The 19,533-nt window shown below is 45.3% G+C and overlaps 1 protein-coding gene across 1 annotated transcript in view; it reads right to left on the reverse strand.

Moving 5' to 3' along the window:
* Window positions 1-18,275, reverse strand: part of COPZ1 (COPI coat complex subunit zeta 1) — a 38,528-nt gene extending 20,253 nt beyond the window's left edge. Inside the window, exon 1 of the mRNA XM_069758721.1 lies at window positions 18,091-18,275. Within this exon, the coding sequence (XP_069614822.1) occupies window positions 18,091-18,204 (114 nt within the window). The 5' untranslated portion in view covers window positions 18,205-18,275. The remainder of the gene's footprint in view (window positions 1-18,090) is intronic.
* Between the last annotated feature and the right edge of the window lie 1,258 nt (window positions 18,276-19,533).

The raw sequence follows: 19,533 nt of genomic DNA on the forward strand, positions 1-19,533 counted from the left end.
TTTTTTCCCCTCATATTTTGCATTCTCTAACACACTATTATCAAGGAACTAAATCTCAAAAGAATTAAAAGTATAGCGGAAAACCCATAAACAAAATATATCACCCATCCTCAGACCAAGTGATAAATGTCTGATCTCTGGGGGTCTGATCTCTGGGGGTCTGATCTCTGGGGGTCTGATCTCTGGGGGTCTGATCTCTGGGGGTCTGATCTCTGGGGGTCTGATCTCTGGGGGTCTGATCTCTGGGGGTCTGATCTCTGGGGGTCTGATCTCTGGGGGTCTGATCTCTGGGGGTCTGATCTCTGGGGGTCTGATCTCTGGGGGTCTGATCTCTGGGGGTCTGATCTCTGGGGGTCTGATCTCTGGGGGTCTGATCTCTGGGGGTCTGATCTCTGGGGGTCTGATCTCTGGGGGTCTGATCTCTGGGGGTCTGATCTCTGGGGGTCTGATCTCTGGGGGTCTGATCTCTGGGGGTCTGATCTCTGGGGGTCTGATCTCTGGGGGTCTGATCTCTGGGGGTCTGATCTCTGGGGGTCTGATCTCTGGGGGTCTGATCTCTGGGGGTCTGATCTCTGGGGGTCTGATCTCTGGGGGTCTGATCTCTGGGGGTCTGATCTCTGGGGGTCTGATCTCTGGGGGTCTGATCTCTGGGGGTCTGATCTCTGGGGGTCTGATCTCTGGGGGTCTGATCTCTGGGGGTCTGATCTCTGGGGGTCTGATCTCTGGGGGTCTGATCTCTGGGGGTCTGATCTCTGGGGGTCTGATCTCTGGGGGTCTGATCTCTGGGGGTCTGATCTCTGGGGGTCTGATCTCTGGGGGTCTGATCTCTGGGGGTCTGATCTCTGGGGGTCTGATCTCTGGGGGTCTGATCTCTGGGGGTCTGATCTCTGGGGGTCTGATCTCTGGGGGTCTGATCTCTGGGTGGCAGCAATCAATCATATTTTTATCAATGTTACACTACTTTTATATATGTATGGGGTATGAAACAAGAAAGTTTTAGGAGAGAGCACCCCTGTCAAATTAAACTTTGATTTTAGCTGGAGATGCTCTGTCTTTTGACTTGTATACATAACCGCCTGCTAAGCATTTACCAAGTTAAAGCCCCTTATATACCTCATTTATCAGCAGGAGGCTTTTGTGTTAATGAATCAGAACATATCCCATTACCAATAAACCACGGGCATTACAGAGCCCTTTTAATTATTACACAGATCTATTGCGAGTGCAGCAGAGCAGCCATGATGCGCTGAAGCACGATTACCGTAATCTCATTCCCGTGATGGAAGATGAGTGATTTGGATGTGATGGCGGAATCCAAGTAATTAATTCTTATGTGAGCATTATTTATTAGTGCTGCAATTAATGGAAATAAATAGTGACCTAGCCATTAAAAGCTGGACAGACTGCAACTTTGCTGTGTGACATACTACTAATTGTGCCTGGGACTTCAAATCATTCACTTACACACCTGTAATCAGGACTTGGAGCGACCCGTCTACCTCAATCCAGATAAACTATGCAAGTAATGCAATATCTACTAGCTGCTGATTGTTCCCAGCACGTTACGTTTGATTGCAGGAACATTTATATATACACAAATAAGGGAGCAGCAATCAATTCTACATCGAGGTTTGTTCACATGGTGCAGATTTGATGTTTTTCTCTATTAGGCCATGATGACTAGGGTTGGTGTATGCTAAGAAACGTCTAAGGCTAGTTTCACACTAGCGTTTTGCTGGGCTGCGGACTTCCTCTGTGAAGCCCCGCCCACACCTCCGCCTACGTCCGCATGTGGCCTGCGTACCTATAACATTTAACATTAGGTACGCAGGTCGTGCGGATGTGTGCAGATGCCTCTGCATGCGTCATTTTGACGATGCAGAGAAAAAAAAATTCTAACCAGCTGCGTTCGATGCGGTTCGCTGCATTGTCAAAACGACGCAGGCGGAGGCATCCGCACGACCTGCACACCTAATGTTAAAGATGGGTACGCAGGTCTCACGCAGACGTAGGCGGAGCTGAGCGGTGGAGGTGCGGCCGTGGGCGGGGCTTCATGGAGGAAGTCTGCAGCCCTCTGCAGGTCAGCAAAACACTAGTGTGAAACTAGCCTAATTTGACTAGTATGCCTAGATACTCACCCAACAAAAAGCAGTGGTATACTAATCTCCACTGGTGTCCACTGATTTTAAAGGGAAGTCAGAAAATGCCATGTTTAAGTTAGGTTTTTGTGCTAAATGTAGGTCTTAAAATTATTTGCAATTATCACAACCTTGATTAAAAATAAAAAATAGAAATCTGGCAAATTTCTCACTGGTCACTGGGGTGATTCTTAAACTTCCTGTTTCAGGAAATCCACAAGTACATTAACCCCTTTACCCCCAAGGGTGGTTTGCACGTTAATGACCAGGCCAATTTTTACAATTCTGACCACTGTCCCTTTATGAGGTTATAACTCCGAAACGCTTCAACGGATCCTGGTGATTCTGACATTGTTTTCTCATGACATATTGTACTTCATGATAGTGGTAAAATTTCTTTGATAGTACCTGCGTTTATTTGTAAAAAAAACGGAAATTTGGCGAAAATTTTGAAAATTTCGCAATTTTCAAACTTTGAATTTTTATGCAATTAAATCACAGAGATATGTCACACAAAATACTTAATAAGTAACATTTCCCACATGTCTCCTTTACATCAGCATAATTTTGGAACCAATTTTTTTTTTTGTTAGGGAGTTATAAGGGTTAAAAGTTGACCAGCAATTTCTCATTTTTACAACACCATTTTTTTTTAGGGACCACGTCTCATTTGAAGTCATTTTGAGGGGTCTATATGATAGAAAATGCCCAAGTGTGACACCATTCTAAAAACTGCACCCCTCAAGGTGCTCAAAACCACATTCAAGAAGTTTATTAACCCTTCAGGTGTTTAATAGGAATTTTTGGAATGTTTAAATAAAAATGAACATTTAACTTTTTTACACAAAAAATTTACTTCAGCTCCAATTTGTTTTATTTTACCAAGGGTAACAGGAGAAATTGGACCCAAAAAGTTGTTGTCCAATTTGTCCTGACTACGCTGATACCCCATATGTGGCAGTAAACCACTGTTTGAGCGCATGGGAGAGCTCGGAAGGGAAGGAGCGCAGTTTGACTTTTCAATGCAAAATTGACAGAAATTGAGATGGGACGCCATGTTGCGTTTGGAGAGCCACTGATGTGCCTAAACATTGAAACCCCCCACAAGTGACACCATTTTGGAAAGTAGACCCCCTAAGGAACTTATCTGGATGTGTGGTGAGCACTTTGACCCACCAAGTGCTTCACAGAAGTTTATAATGCAGAACCGTAAAAATAAAAAAATCATATTTTTTCACAAAAATTATATTTTTGCCCCCAATTTTTTATTTTTCCAAGGGTAAGAGAAGAAATTGGACCTCAAAAGTTGTTGTCCAATTTGTCCCGAGTACGCCGATACCCCATATGTGGCAGTAAACCACTGTTTGGGCGCATGGGAGAGCTCGGAAGGGAAGGAGCGCCGTTTGACTTTTCAATGCAAAATTGACAGGAATTGAGATGGGATGCCATGTTGCGTTTGGAGAGCCACTGATGTGCCTAAACATTGAAACCCCCCACAAGTGACACCAATTTGGAAAGTAGACCCCCTAAGGAACTTATCTGGATGTGTGGTGAGCACTTTGACCCACCAAGGGCTTCACAGAAGTTTATAATGCAGAGCCATAAAAATAAAACTTTTTTCCCACAAAAATTATTTTTTAGCCCCCAGTTTTGTATTTTCCCTAGGGTAACAGGAGAAATTGGACCCCAAAAGTTGTTGTCCAATTTGTCCTGAGTACGCTGATACCCCATATGTGGGGGGGAACCACCGTTTGGGCGCATGGGAGGGTTCGGAAGGGAAGGAGCGCCATTTGGAATGCAGACTTAGATGGAATGGTCTGCAGGCGTCACATTGCGTTTGCAGAGCCCCTAATGTACCTAAACAGTAGAAACCCCCCACAAGTGACCCCATATTGGAAACTAGACCCCTCAATGAACTTATCTAGATGTGTTGTGAGAACTTTGAACCCCCAAGTGTTTCACTACAGTTTATAACGCAGAGCCGTGAAAATAAAAAATCTTTTTGTTTTCCCACAAAAATTATTTTTTAGCCCCCAGTTTTGTATTTTCCCAAGGGTAACAGGAGAAATTGGTCCACAAAAGTTGTTGTCCAATTTGTCCTGAGTACGCTGATACCCGATATGTTGGGGTAAACCCCTGTTTGGGCACACAGGAGAGCTCGGAAGGGAAGGAGCACTGTTTTACTTTTTCAACGCAGAATTGGCTGGAATTGAGATCGGACGCCATGTCGTGTTTGGAGAGCCCCTGATGTGCCGAAACAGTGGAAACCCCCCAATTATAACTGAAACCCTAATCTAAACACACCCCTAACCCTAATTCCAACGGTAACCCTAACCACACCTCTAACCCTGACACACCCCTAACCCTAATCCCAACCCTATTCCCAACTGTAAATGTAATCTAAACCCTAACCCTAACTTTAGCCCCAACCCTAACTGTAGCCCCAACCCTAACCCTAACCCTAGCCCTAACCCTAGCCCTAACCCTAGCCCTAACCCTAGCCCTAACCCTAACCCTAACCCTAGCCCTAACCCTAGCCCTAGCCCTAGCCCTAGCCCTAACCCTAGCCCTAATGGGAAAATGGAAATAAATACATTTTTTTTTATTTTTCCCTAACTAAGGGGGTGATGAAGGGGGGTTTGATTTACTTTTATAGCGAGTTTTTTAGCGGATTTTTATGATTGGCAGCCGTCACACACTGAAAGACCCTTTTTATTGCAAAAAATATTTTTTGCAATACCACATTTTGAGAGCTATAATTTTTCCATATTTTGGTCCACAGAGTCATGTGAGGTCTTGTTTTTTGCGGGACGAGTTGACGTTTTTATTGAAAACATTTTTGGGCACGTGACATTTTTTTATCGCTTTTTATTCCGATTTTTGTGAGGAAGAATGACCAAAAGCCAGCTATTCATGAATTTCTATTGGGGGAGGCGTTTATACCGTTCCGCGTTTGGTAAAATTGATAAATCAGTTTTATTCTTCGGGTCAGTACGATTACAGCGATACCTCATTTATATCATTTTTTTATGGTTTGGTGCTTTTATACGATAAAAACTATTTTACAGAAAAAATAATTATTTTTGCATCGCTTTATTCTCAGGACTATAACTTTTTTATTTTTTTGCTGATGATGCTGTATGGCGGCTCTTTTTTTGCGGGACAATATGACGCTTTCAGCGGTACCATGGTTATTTATATCTGTCCTTTTGATCGCGTGTTATTCCACTTTTTGTTCGGCGGTATGATAATAAAGCGTTGTTTTTTGCCTCGTTTTTTTTTTTTTTTTCTTACGGTGTTTACTGAAGGGGTTAACTAGTGGGACAGTTTTATAGGTCGGGTCGTTACGGACGCGGCGATACTAAATATGTGTACTTTTATTGGTTTTTTTTTTTTATTTAGATGAAGAAATGTATTTATGGGAATAATATTTTTTTTTTTTTTTCATTATTTTGGAATATTTTTTTTTATTTTTTTTTTACACATTTGGAAAAATTTTTTTTTACTTTTTTACTTTGTCCCAGGGGGGGACATCACAGATCAGTGATCTGACAGTTTGCACAGCACTCTGTCAGATCACTGATCTGACATGCAGCGCTGCAGCCTTCACAGTGCCTGCTCTAAGCAGGCTCTGTGAAGCCACCTCCCTCCCTGCAGGACCCGGATCCGCGGCCATCTTGGATCCGGCGCTCGAGCAGGGAGGGAGGTGAGGAGACCCTCGCAGCAACGCGATCACATCGCGTTGCTGCGGGGGGCTCAGGGAAGCCCGCAGGGAGCCCCCTCCCTGCGCGGTGCTTCCCTGCACCGCCGGCACATCGCGATCATCTTTGATCGCGGTGTGCCAGGGGTTAATGTGCCGGGGGCGGTCCGTGACCGCTCCTGGCACATAGTGCCGGATGTCAGCTGCGATAAGCAGCTGACACCCGGCCGCGATCGGCCGCGCTCCCCCCGTGAGCGCGGCCGATCGGCTATGACGTACTATCCCGTCCAGGGTCAGATAAGCCCAGGGCACCTCGACGGGATAGTACGTCTAATGTCACAGAGGGGTTAAACGGAATCTGTCACCCCAAATTTGGCCTATAAACTAAGGCCACCGGCATCAGAGGCTTATCTACAGCATTCTGTAATGCATTCTGTAAAGGTACCTTCACACATAACGATATTGTTAACGATATCGTTGCTTTTTGTGACATAGCAACGATATCGTTAATGAAATCGTTCTGTGTGACAGCGACCAACGATCAGGCCCCTGCTGGGAGATCGTTGGTCGCTGAATAAAGTCCAGAACTTTATTTCGTCGCTGGACTCCCTGCAGACATCGCTGGATCGGCGTGTGTGAAACCGATCCAGCGATGTCTTCACTGGTAACCAGGGTAAACATCGGGTAACTAAGCGCAGGGCCGCGCTTAGTAACCCGATGTTTACCCTGGTTACCATCCTAAAAGTAAAAAAAAAAAAAAAACAGTACATACTTACCTACAGCCGTCTGTCCTCCAGCGCTGTGCTCTGCACTCCTCCTGCTCTGGCTGTGAGCGTCGGTCAGCCGGAAAGCAGAGCGGTGACGTCACCGCTCTGCTTTCCGGCCGCTGTGCTCACTGCCAGTACAGGAGGAGTGCTGAGCACAGCGCTGGAGGACAGACGGCTGTAGGTAAGTATGTAGTGTTTGTTTTTTTTTACTTTTAGGATGGTAACCAGGGTAAACATCGGGTTACTAAGCACGGCCCTGCGCTTAGTTACCCGATGTTTACCCTGGTTACCGGCATCGTTGGTCGCTGGAGAGCGATCTGTGTGACAGCTCTCCAGCGACCAAACAGCGACGCTGCAGCGATCCGGATCGTTGTCGGTATCGCTGCAGCGTCGCTTAATGTGAAGGGGCCTTAACGCTGTAGATAAGCCCCCGATGTAACCTGAAAGATAAGAAAAACAAGTTAGATTATACTCACCCAGGGGCGGTCCGGTGCGGTGGGCGTCGCGGTCCGGCACCTCCGATCTTCATGCGATGACGTCCTCTTCCTTGCTTACTGTCACGGCGCAGGCGTACTTTGTCTGCCCTGTTGAGGGCAGAGCAAAGTACTGAAGTGCGCAGGTGCTGGGCCTCTCTGACCTTTCCCGGCGCCTGCGCACTGCAGTACTCTGCTCTGCCCTCAACATGGCAGACAAAGTACGCCTGCACCGGAGCCGCGACAGTAAGCAAGGAAGAGGACGTCATCGCATGAAGATGGGAGGCGCTGGACCCGGATAGCGACACCCACCGCACCGGACCGCCCCTAGCTGAGTATAATCCAACTTGTTTTTCATATCTTTCAGGTTACATTGGGGGCTTATCTACAGCATTCCAGAATGCATTACAGAATGCTGTAGATAAGACCCTGAAGGCGGCGGCCTTAAAGGGACACTGTCACCTGGATTTGGAGGGAACAATCTTCAGCCATGGAGGCGGGGTTTTTGATTCACCCTTTCCTTACCCGCTGGCTGCATGCTGGCTGCAATATTGGATTGAAGTTCATGCTCTGTCCTCCATAGTACACGCCTGCGCAAGGCAAGATTGCCTTGTGCAGGCATGTACTACGGAGGACAGAGAATGAACTTCAATCCAATATTGCAGCCAGCGGGTAAGGAAAGGGTGAATCAAAAACCCCAAAACCCCTCCTCCATGGCTGAAGATTGTTCCCTCCAAATCCAGGTGACAGTGTCCCTTTAACCCCTTTACCCCCAAGGGTGGTTTGCACGTTAATGACCAGGCCAATTTTTACAATTCTGACCACTGTCCCTTTATGAGGTTATAACTCCGAAACGCTTCAACGGATCCTGGTGATTCTGACATTGTTTTCTCGTGACATATTGTACTTCATGATAGTGGTAAAATTTCTTTGATAGTACCTGCGTTTATTTGTGAAAAAAACGGAAATTTGGCGAAAATTTTGAAAATTTCGCAATTTTCAAACTTTGAATTTTTATGCAATTAAATCACAGAGATATGTCACACAAAATACTTAATAAGTAACATTTCCCACATGTCTCCTTTACATCAGCATAATTTTGGAACCAATTTTTTTTTTTGTTAGGGAGTTATAAGGGTTAAAAGTTGACCAGCAATTTCTCATTTTTACAACACCATTTTTTTTTAGGGACCACGTCTCATTTGAAGTCATTTTGAGGGGTCTATATGATAGAAAATGCCCAAGTGTGACACCATTCTAAAAACTGCACCCCTCAAGGTGCTCAAAACCACATTCAAGAAGTTTATTAACCCTTCAGGTGTTTAATAGGAATTTTTGGAATGTTTAAATAAAAATGAACATTTAACTTTTTTACACAAAAAATTTACTTCAGCTCCAATTTGTTTTATTTTACCAAGGGTAACAGGAGAAATTGGACCCAAAAAGTTGTTGTCCAATTTGTCCTGAGTACGCTGATACCCCATATGTGGCAGTAAACCACTGTTTGGGCGCATGGGAGAGCTCGGAAGGGAAGGAGCGCTATTTGACTTTTCAATGCAAACTTGACAGGAATTGAGATGGGACGCCATGTTGCGTTTGGAGAGCCACTGATGTGCCTAAACATTGAAACCCCCCACAAGTGACACCATTTTGGAAAGTAGACCCCCTAAGGAACTTATCTGGATGTGTGGTGAGCACTTTGACCCACCAAGTGCTTCACAGAAGTTTATAATGCAGAACCGTAAAAATAAAAAATCATATTTTTTCACAAAAATTATATTTTTGCCCCCAATTTTTTATTTTTCCAAGGGTAAGAGAAGAAATTGGACCTCAAAAGTTGTTGTCCAATTTGTCCTGAGTACGCTGATACCCCATATGTGGCAGTAAACCACTGTTTGGGCGCATGGGAGAGCTCGGAAGGGAAGGAGCGCAGTTTGACTTTTCAATGCAAAATTGACAGAAATTGAGATGGGACGCCATGTTGCGTTTGGAGAGCCACTGATGTGCCTAAACATTGAAACCCCCCACAAGTGACACCATTTTGGAAAGTAGACCCCCTAAGGAACTTATCTAGAGGTGTGGTGAGCACTTTGACCCACCAAGTGCTTCACAGAAGTTTATAATGCAGAACCGTAAAAATAAAAAATCATATTTTTTCACAAAAATTATATTTTTGCCCCCAATTTTTTATTTTTCCAAGGGTAAGAGAAGAAATTGGACCTCAAAAGTTGTTGTCCAATTTGTCCCGAGTACGCTGATACCCCATATGTGGCAGTAAACCACTGTTTGGGCGCATGGGAGAGCTCGGAAGGGAAGGAGCGCCGTTTGACTTTTCAATGCAAAATTGACAGGAATTGAGATGGGACGCCATGTTGCGTTTGGAGAGCCACTGATGTGCCTAAACATTGAAACCCCCCACAAGTGACACCATTTTGGAAAGTAGACCCCCTAAGGAACTTATCTAGAGGTGTGGTGAGCACTTTGACCCACCAAGTGCTTCACAGAAGTTTATAATGCAGAACCGTAAAAATAAAAAATCATATTTTTTCACAAAAATTATATTTTTGCCCCCAATTTTTTATTTTTCCAAGGGTAAGAGAAGAAATTGGACCTCAAAAGTTGTTGTCCAATTTGTCCCGAGTACGCTGATACCCCATATGTGGCAGTAAACCACTGTTTGGGCGCATGGGAGAGCTCGGAAGGGAAGGAGCGCCGTTTGACTTTTCAATGCAAAATTGACAGGAATTGAGATGGGACGCCATGTTGCGTTTGGAGAGCCACTGATGTGCCTAAACATTGAAACCCCCCACAAGTGACACCATTTTGGAAAGTAGACCCCCTAAGGAACTTATCTGGATGTGTGGTGAGCACTTTGACCCACCAAGGGCTTCACAGAAGTTTATAATGCAGAGCCATAAAAATAAAACAAAATTTTTTTCCCACAAAAATTATTTTTTAGCCCCCAGTTTTGTATTTTCCCTAGGGTAAGAGGAGAAATTGGACCACAAAAGTTGTTGTCCAATTTGTCCTGAGTACGCTGATACCCCATATGTGGGGGGGAACCACCGTTTGGGCGCATGGGAGGGTTCGGAAGGGAAGGAGCGCCATTTGGAATGCAGACTTAGATGGAATGGTCTGCAGGCGTCACATTGCGTTTGCAGAGCCCCTAATGTACCTAAACAGTAGAAACCCCCCACAAGTGACACCATTTTGGAAAGTAGACCCCCTAAGGAACTCATCTTGATGTGTTGTGAGAGCTTTGAACCCCCAAGTATTTCACTACAGTTTATAACGCAGAGCCATGCAAATAAAAAATATTTTTTTTTCCACAAAAATTATATTTTAGCCCCCAGTTTTGTATTTTTCCAAGGTTAGCAGGAGAAATTGGACCCTAAATGTTGTTGTCCAATTTGTCCTGAGTACGCTGATACCCGATATGTGGGGGGGAACCACCGTTTGGGCGCATGGGAGGGCTCGGAAGGGAAGGAGCATCATTTGGAATGCAGACTTAGATGGATTGGTCTGCAGGCGTCACATTGCGTTTGCAGAGCCCCTAATGTACCTAAACAGTAGAAACCCCCCACAAGTGACCCCATATTGGAAACTAGACCCCTCAATGAACTTATCTAGATGTGTTGTGAGAACTTTGAACCCCCAAGTGTTTCACTACAGTTTATAACGCAGAGCCGTGAAAATAAAAAATCTTTTTGTTTTCCCACAAAAATTATTTTTTAGCCCCCAGTTTTGTATTTTCCCAAGGGTAACAGGAGAAATTGGTCCACAAAAGTTGTTGTCCAATTTGTCCTGAGTACGCTGATACCCGATATGTGGGGGGGAACCACCGTTTGGGCGCATGGGAGGGCTCGGAAGGGAAGGAGCATCATTTGGAATGCAGACTTAGATGGATTGGTCTGCAGGCGTCACATTGCGTTTGCAGAGCCCCTAATGTACCTAAACAGTAGAAACCCCCCACAAGTGACCCCATATTGGAAACTAGACCCCTCAATGAACTTATCTAGATGTGTTGTGAGAACTTTGAACCCCCAAGTGTTTCACTACAGTTTATAACGCAGAGCCGTGAAAATAAAAAATCTTTTTGTTTTCCCACAAAAATTATTTTTTAGCCCCCAGTTTTGTATTTTCCCAAGGGTAACAGGAGAAATTGGTCCACAAAAGTTGTTGTCCAATTTGTCCTGAGTACGCTGATACCCCATATGTTGGGGTAAACCCCTGTTTGGGCACACAGGAGAGCTCGGAAGGGAAGGAGCACTGTTTTACTTTTTCAACGCAGAATTGGCTGGAATTGAGATCGGACGCCATGTCGTGTTTGGAGAGCCCCTGATGTGCCGAAACAGTGGAAACCCCCCAATTATAACTGAAACCCTAATCTAAACACACCCCTAACCCTAATTCCAACGGTAACCCTAACCACACCTCTAACCCTGACACACCCCTAACCCTAATCCCAACCCTATTCCCAACTGTAAATGTAATCTAAACCCTAACCCTAACTTTAGCCCCAACCCTAACTGTAGCCCCAACCCTAACCCTAACCCTAATCCTAGCCCTAACCCTAACCCTAACCCTAGCCCTAACCCTAGCCCTAACCCTAGCCCTAACCCTAGCCCTAACCCTAGCCCTAGCCCTAACCCTAGCCCTAACCCTAGCCCTAACCCTAGCCCTAACCCTAGCCCTAGCCCTAACCCTAGCCCTAACCCTAGCCCTAACCCTAGCCCTAACCCTAGCCCTAACCCTAACCCTAGCCCTAACCCTAGCCCTAGCCCTAACCCTAGCCCTAACCCTAGCCCTAACCCTAGCCCTAACCCTAGCCCTAACCCTAGCCCTAACCCTAACCCTAACCCTAGCCCTAACCCTAGCCCTAATGGGAAAATGGAAATAAATACATTTTTTTTTATTTTTCCCTAACTAAGGGGGTGATGAAGGGGGGTTTGATTTACTTTTATAGCGAGTTTTTTAGCGGATTTTTATGATTGGCAGCCGTCACACACTGAAAGACCCTTTTTATTGCAAAAAATATTTTTTGCAATACCACATTTTGAGAGCTATAATTTTTCCATATTTTGGTCCACAGAGTCATGTGAGGTCTTGTTTTTTGCGGGACGAGTTGACGTTTTTATTGAAAACATTTTTGGGCACGTGACATTTTTTTATCGCTTTTTATTCCGATTTTTGTGAGGAAGAATGACCAAAAGCCAGCTATTCATGAATTTCTATTGGGGGAGGCGTTTATACCGTTCCGCGTTTGGTAAAATTGATAAATCAGTTTTATTCTTCGGGTCAGTACGATTACAGCGATACCTCATTTATATCATTTTTTTATGGTTTGGTGCTTTTATACGATAAAAACTATTTTACAGAAAAAATAATTATTTTTGCATCGCTTTATTCTCAGGACTATAACTTTTTTATTTTTTTGCTGATGATGCTGTATGGCGGCTCTTTTTTTGCGGGACAATATGACGCTTTCAGCGGTACCATGGTTATTTATATCTGTCCTTTTGATCGCGTGTTATTCCACTTTTTGTTCGGCGGTATGATAATAAAGCGTTGTTTTTTGCCTCGTTTTTTTTTTTTTTTTCTTACGGTGTTTACTGAAGGGGTTAACTAGTGGGCCAGTTTTATAGGTCGGGCCGTTACGGACGCGGCGATACTAAATATGTGTACTTTTATTGGTTTTTTTTTTTTATTTAGATGAAGAAATGTATTTATGGGAATAATATTTTTTTTTTTTTTTCATTATTTTGGAATATTTTTTTTTATTTTTTTTACACATTTGGAAATTTTTTTTTTTACTTTTTTACTTTGTCCCAGGGGGGGACATCACAGATCAGTGATCTGACAGTTTGCACAGCACTCTGTCAGATCACTGATCTGATAGGAGTGCAGGCTGCTTCACAGTGCCTGCTCTGAGCAGGCTCTGTGAAGCCACCTCCCTCCCTGCAGGACCCGGATCCGCGGCCATCTTGGATCCGGGGCTCGAGCAGGGAGGGAGGTGAGGAGACCCTCGCAGCAACGCGATCACATCGCGTTGCTGCGGGGGGCTCAGGGAAGCCCGCAGGGAGCCCCCTCCCTGCGCGGTGCTTCCCTGTACCGCCGGCACATCGCGATCATCTTTGATCGCGGTGTGCCAGGGGTTAATGTGCCGGGGGCGGTCCGTGACCGCTCCTGGCACATAGTGCCGGATGTCAGCTGCGATAAGCAGCTGACACCCGGCCGCGATCGGCCGCGCTCCCCCCGTGAGCGCGGCCGATCGGCTATGACGTACTATCCCGTCCAGGGTCAGATAAGCCCAGGGCACCTCGACGGGATAGTACGTCTAAGGTCACAGAGGGGTTAAGGTACCGTCACATTAAGCAACTTACCAACGAGAACGACAGCGATCCATGACGTTGCAGCATCCTGGATAGTGATCTCGTTGTGTTTGACACGCAGCAGCGATCTGGATCCCGCTGTGACATCGCTGGTCGGAGCTAGAAGTCCGGAACTTTATTTGGTCGTCAGGTCAGCGTGTATCGTCATGTTTGACAGCAAAAGCAACGATGCCAGCAATGGTTTTCCATGGAGCGAACAACCAGCGAGAACGATAAGTACGCCACTGGATCGCTCCTGCATCGTTCTGCTGTTGCCGGTGTTTGACGTCTCCTAGCGACCTAAACAGCGACGCTGCAGCGATCAGCTCGTTGTCTATATCGCTGCAGCGTCGCTTAATGTGACGGTACCTTAAGTTTATAGGCCAATTATGGGGTGACAGATTCCCTTTAATAATAATGAAAAGAGTCTGACCCTATCTTTTGCATTCAGGGAATTAACTGAAGCACAAGATGTGGATAGGGTCCTTGAGACTTGTTCCCAGCCTTCTCCCTTCAGGTGTCCCACATGCTTCTACCTCCGCATCCCAACTCATACCTGTAGGAATTGCCAATTCCATTAAGCAGCCAGCACACAAAAACTGACAACATTCCTCTATTGTATTATTTACTTGGCAATGTTTTAGATCATAAAAAAAAATATATGCAAAAATCTTGCAATTTTCATATTGGCCACTGGCACTATATTAGACTCAATCTTCCTGTTCTCCAGAGAAAACTTTTCAAAAGCCTCGTGATCATCACAGGCAGGATTACAATGACATAACACCTCTGTATACAGCTGAAAGCTGTTGTTCTCCATCTGCTCCTCAGAGTGCTACGGTTCTCTCATCAGAATTTGTTCTTTGTCATTTGCATACCCCGCTCAATTCTCTCTGAATCTTGGGCCATCTAACTGTAGCCTAGTAGTGTGAATCCTGTGTTTATCTTCTCCATTCCGTGAGACCGCAGAATTCAGACTGAACTCAGAAGTCATCCGAGCGCAGTCCAATGATTTCCACGCACCCAAACTTGAATGGGTGGAATGGGTGAATTGAGTGAAATCAAATTCAAAGAGAAATAGCAGCTGGCTGCGATTTTTTTTTTTTCACTGACAGATTCTGTTACTGAAAAAAAAAAATTGTGCATCGTCACTGTACCACTGAATAAAATTGGTTAGAGTTTTATCCCATAAAAAAAAAAAAATGGGATAGCACTCGTCTGGTGTGAGCGAGCCCTCAAGCGATGTCACAGCTGACCCTGCTCCCAATTCATCACAATATCCTTTGCACACACTCATTAGATGCTTCAATACAGGGTCTGAGTGGGTCTATTGCTGCTAATGCACATGTGAAAAGAACAGGAAGTTTTCAAGAAGAAAAACTGCAAGATTTCTATTTTTCGACTATAGATTGTGATAAGAAAAAGAAAAGAAAAAGACATTAAATAAGATATCCATATTTACAAATAGGTAATGCTCAGGATTCACTGAGCCACCGTGCTGCCCGAGATAAACAAATTGCAGATACATTTTCCAATTCCGGACAATCTTACAAAGGAGTGAAACATTTCCAAGTACCTCTTAACCAAAATATTAGTTTCATAGAATAATAATATAAGCGATTGTGGTCAATGAGCGTTTTTCTTACTCCAGGAGGTCAGCTACTCGATATACCTTTATAAGAGGAAGCATTGCCTAGCCTATACATCTCCCTACAGTAGTTTAGTGTCCTTCACAAAACAAAACTGTATCTTAAATATTGTGCAAAGATCTCTCACTCAGTCAACCAGTAAGGCTACGTTCACATTAGCGTTTTGCGCGGTTGCGTCGGGCGCACCCGCGGCTACGCATGCGTCATTCGCCCCTATATTTAACATGGGGGGCGCATGGACATGCGTTGTGCTGCGTTTTGCGACGCATGCGTTTTTTTGGCCGCAAGCATAGGGCACAGAGGACGCAGCAAGTTGCATTTTTTTTGCGTCCATTTTTCGGCAAAAAAGGACACATGCGTCGCAAAACGCAGTGTTTTAGCGTGCGTTTTGTTGCGTTTTTGTTTGCGTTGTGCGGTGCGTCGCCGACGCAGCCACGCACAACGCAAATGTGAACGTAGCCTAACCTGTTCTGCACTGATGAGGGGCAATACCCTGAAACTACTGTTTATGAATTTATATATTTTCTTCCTAGAGGAGTCATACAGAAAGGTGCATTAAAAGAATTGCACGTTAGTTTATACAGTAGCAACTTTTAATGGGTTATGCTATAGAGAAAGCCATCTTTCCCTTGGAGGACAGCCAGTTTGCAAATGCCTAAAAGTCTCATTACGCAGGCTTACCCGTCTGCATAAGGAGAAACAATACCCCATAGACCTTACGGACACAAGCAACCCTTCATTAAAATGGTTAGTCCACTACTGGACAACCCCAGCTTAATCAATTTAGTGCCCCACAGAAAAGAAATACAACATATACTCAACTCCCGCAGCGGTGCCGTTCTAGCGATGCTGTCGCTGCGATTCCCGATGGGGAGCGTGACATTGTCCTGTCACATGACCGCAGCAGCCAATCAGTAGTCATTGATCATCTGATGCTCATAAATATAAAATCGGAGTGGGCTTCTGTTCTAAAAAAAAGTTAAGGCTGCAGTCCTCATGTGAGCGCCGGGAGACCTGGCGCCAACATCCCAGGAACAGCGCTAGTGCAGGAAAGGACAACCCCTTTAATGAGAAATGATTAAAAAACAACTGCCCCATTGAAAGTCAGGTATTATTGGTGGGACAGTTGAGCGGGTAGATAGATGGAAACAAATGTCCTACTAGACCTCATGACGGATGTGAAACATTACCAGCTCAGCAGTAAACACCAGCGAATTAAGAAAAGGAACTCTTAAGGAAAGTGAGATACACAGATAGGTGGAACGATAGGTTCGGAGAGTCGATGTATGGCCGGATTTCCTCCCGTGTTCTTTAAGTTACTGTGTAATAGGTGCACGGGACCCCGTCCATCTCCAAAACAGGGGCTGCTCGATACCCCACAGCAGGGTCAGATCTGGCCTCACATCTTGATTCAATGTTATGGGATTTCAGAGGATCTACAAGAGACTTGCATGTGAGGCCACGTTTCCTGCCACTGTGACTCGGGTACCAGAGGTGGGAGCCGCATGTATTAGAAATTTATGGCATCTCCCTTGTGATTGTGCAAACAATGTCTTTCATTAAATAAACTGCTTTTTTTTAAAAAAAGAAAAACAAAGTTTGTTTTTTTAATACTTTCTAGCATAATTTAGATACTATGCATCAACATAACATGAAGCACAAAGGATGGTTTAGAAGACTGCCAGGGAGTGTAAGAAGAACACAGCAAGACGTGCCACTGAGAGGAGAGCTATGACTGGTGAAAATATCCTCCAAAGTCTGAGACAACACAGCTTCACTGCAGCCCTTACACAACCTTTCACATAAACATCAAATTTCCAAAGCGACAGCAAAATGCAGTGGTTAATAATGATTCATATTTATATTTTCAGGTGCCACTAAGCTTAGGCAAATTGACCAGAAAACTTCAAGTGTATGTAATAAATATAAACCTATTCACTTTAGGTTGTATAAGGTCATCAAGGGTTAGGCACAAATAGTGAGGTTCAACGCCTTCATGGTCCAGACTGCTGAAGAAAGCCGGGTACACCGCTCTCATCGGATTCCAGGCAGCCTCAGAGCCAAGGAACAGAGCGGAGGCCGATAATGGGCACCACCCATGATGCACTGCTACGTCCCACTCTCGGGATCACAGGGGGTCTCAGCAGTCAAACCTCCAGAAATCAGCAAGTTATACCCCCTATACCTGGTCAAAGGAGTATTCCCACCACCAAGATCTAAACCCAACATGTAGTAGGTGTAATAATAATTATATTAGGAAATACCTCCAATTACAAATGTAGTATAGTCTTTCTGATTATCTATGTCACCTGCTGCGTGTCCAGGGCATTGCAGTAGCTTAGATATCCATGGTTATAACAACTAATAACTGTCACAATATGAGTGGTCGTAACCACGGATACATAAGCTACTGCAATTCCCTGCACATGGGGTAAGTGACAGTGAATCAGAAGAACTATACTACATTTCTAATATCATTACACCTACTACATAAAGAAATAGGACCTTGGAGACAGACATACCCCTTTGATATATCTTGATAATTTGGAACTAAGCCTTTAAATCTGCCTTATATCAACCTGCAGAGCACAGGACAAATCTGAGGCATTTCCACAAAAAAAGCCATGTTCATCCAGCTGCCACTAATAGCATACAATACAGAGCAGGGTTAGAATTCACAATCCTCTGCATAGGCGTTTGTGGCCAGTGACTGTCTGCAGCGGTCCCGTCAGCACACTGTATGGCCGGGGATCAGGGTGGCAGGAGATATTGGCTAAGTATTTCTCCTTCACTTATCTTCCAGGTGCAAAGGAAGCAGCGACCACAAGCCCCGACCTCCAGGACAGAGCCCGGGGCCAAGAGCTGGGAGGCAACACCTGAGCTCAGAGCGGGGCTGCCACAGCGCAGGCAGCAGCGGTCACCGTCCGTCCCCTCCGTCACACACTGCCCTCACACAGCAGCCGCCTGCGCCCACACCGGCGGCACCACTCACCAGCAGCACCGCGTCCATCTTCTTCCTCAGTCTTGCCGACGTGGAGCAAACCACAGATTGGTTACCACAGCTGTCAGTCTCCACACTAAGCCCCGCCCTTACCTGACTGCCCATTGGATACTGCTAGTAACACACCGGAAGTGTGTGCGCTGAGCTCTCCTATTGGTCTATGTCTCCGTGCTCTGGCAGAAAACTGCACGTCGCCTCTAAATCAAAAGCGGAAGTTGCGGCGATTGGTGGGTCACAAGGCCTAAGCTAATTGGTTTACGTTGCGATTAAACTCCGCCCACCTACTGTAGTCACGTTGTTTTCCGGCTTCCCAGGGATTGGTTCAGTTTTATAATAAGAAAGAACTGTTCTAAGTTCCGATTGGTCTAGAATGTAAACCAATGGAAATTGTTCTTCAGTTGCTATGGTAACTGGTGGCTGAGGACGACGTGGCTTCCGCACCACGGTCGGCGAGTGTCGGAGTTTCCGTCCGCAGAGCGAGACCCGCAGAGACTGGAATTAGGAGGTTCTGTCTCTACAGCAGCAGTCTCTCCAGTACAGAGCCGTGTGCTACATGGTCATAAGTGTGTGGGTGCTACGTGGTCACAGATTACTGGGTGCTACATGGTCACAGATTACTGGGTGCTACATGGTCACAGATTACTGGGTGCTACATGGTCACAGATTACTGGGTGCTACATGGTCACAGATTACTGGGTGCTACATGGTCATAAGTGTGTGGGTGCTACATGGTCACAGATTACTGGGTGCTACATGGTCACAGATTACTGGGTGCTACATGGTCATAAGTGTGTGGGTGCTACATGGTCAGAGATTACTGGGTGCTACATGGTCACAGATTACTGGGGGCTACATGGTCACAGATTACTGGGTGCTACATGGTCACAGATTACTGGGGGCTAAATGGTCATAAGTGTGTGGGTGCTACATGGTCACAGATTACTGGGTGCTACATGGTCACAGATTACTGGGGGCTACATGGTCACAGATTACTGGGTGCTACATGGTCACAGATTACTGGGGGCTACATGGTCACAGATTACTGGGTGCTACATGGTCACAGATTACTGGGGGCTACATGGTCACAGATTACTGGGTGCTACATGGTCACAGATTACTGGGTGCTACATGGTCACAGATTACTGGGTGCTACATGGTCACAGATTACTGGGTGCTACATGGTCACAGATTACTGGGGGCTAAATGGTCATAAGTGTGTGGGTGCTACATGGTCACAGATTACTGGGTGCTACATGGTAACAGATTACTGGGTGCTACATGGTCACAGATTACTGGGTGCTACATGGTCACAGATTACTGGGTGCTACATGGTCACAGATTACTGGGTGCTACATGGTCACAGATTACTGGGGGCTACATGGTCACAGATTACTGGGTGCTACATGGTCACAGATTACTGGGTGCTACATGGTC

Source organism: Ranitomeya imitator, chromosome 3, assembly GCF_032444005.1.
Source record: "Ranitomeya imitator isolate aRanImi1 chromosome 3, aRanImi1.pri, whole genome shotgun sequence".
Taxonomy (NCBI): domain Eukaryota; kingdom Metazoa; phylum Chordata; class Amphibia; order Anura; family Dendrobatidae; genus Ranitomeya; species Ranitomeya imitator.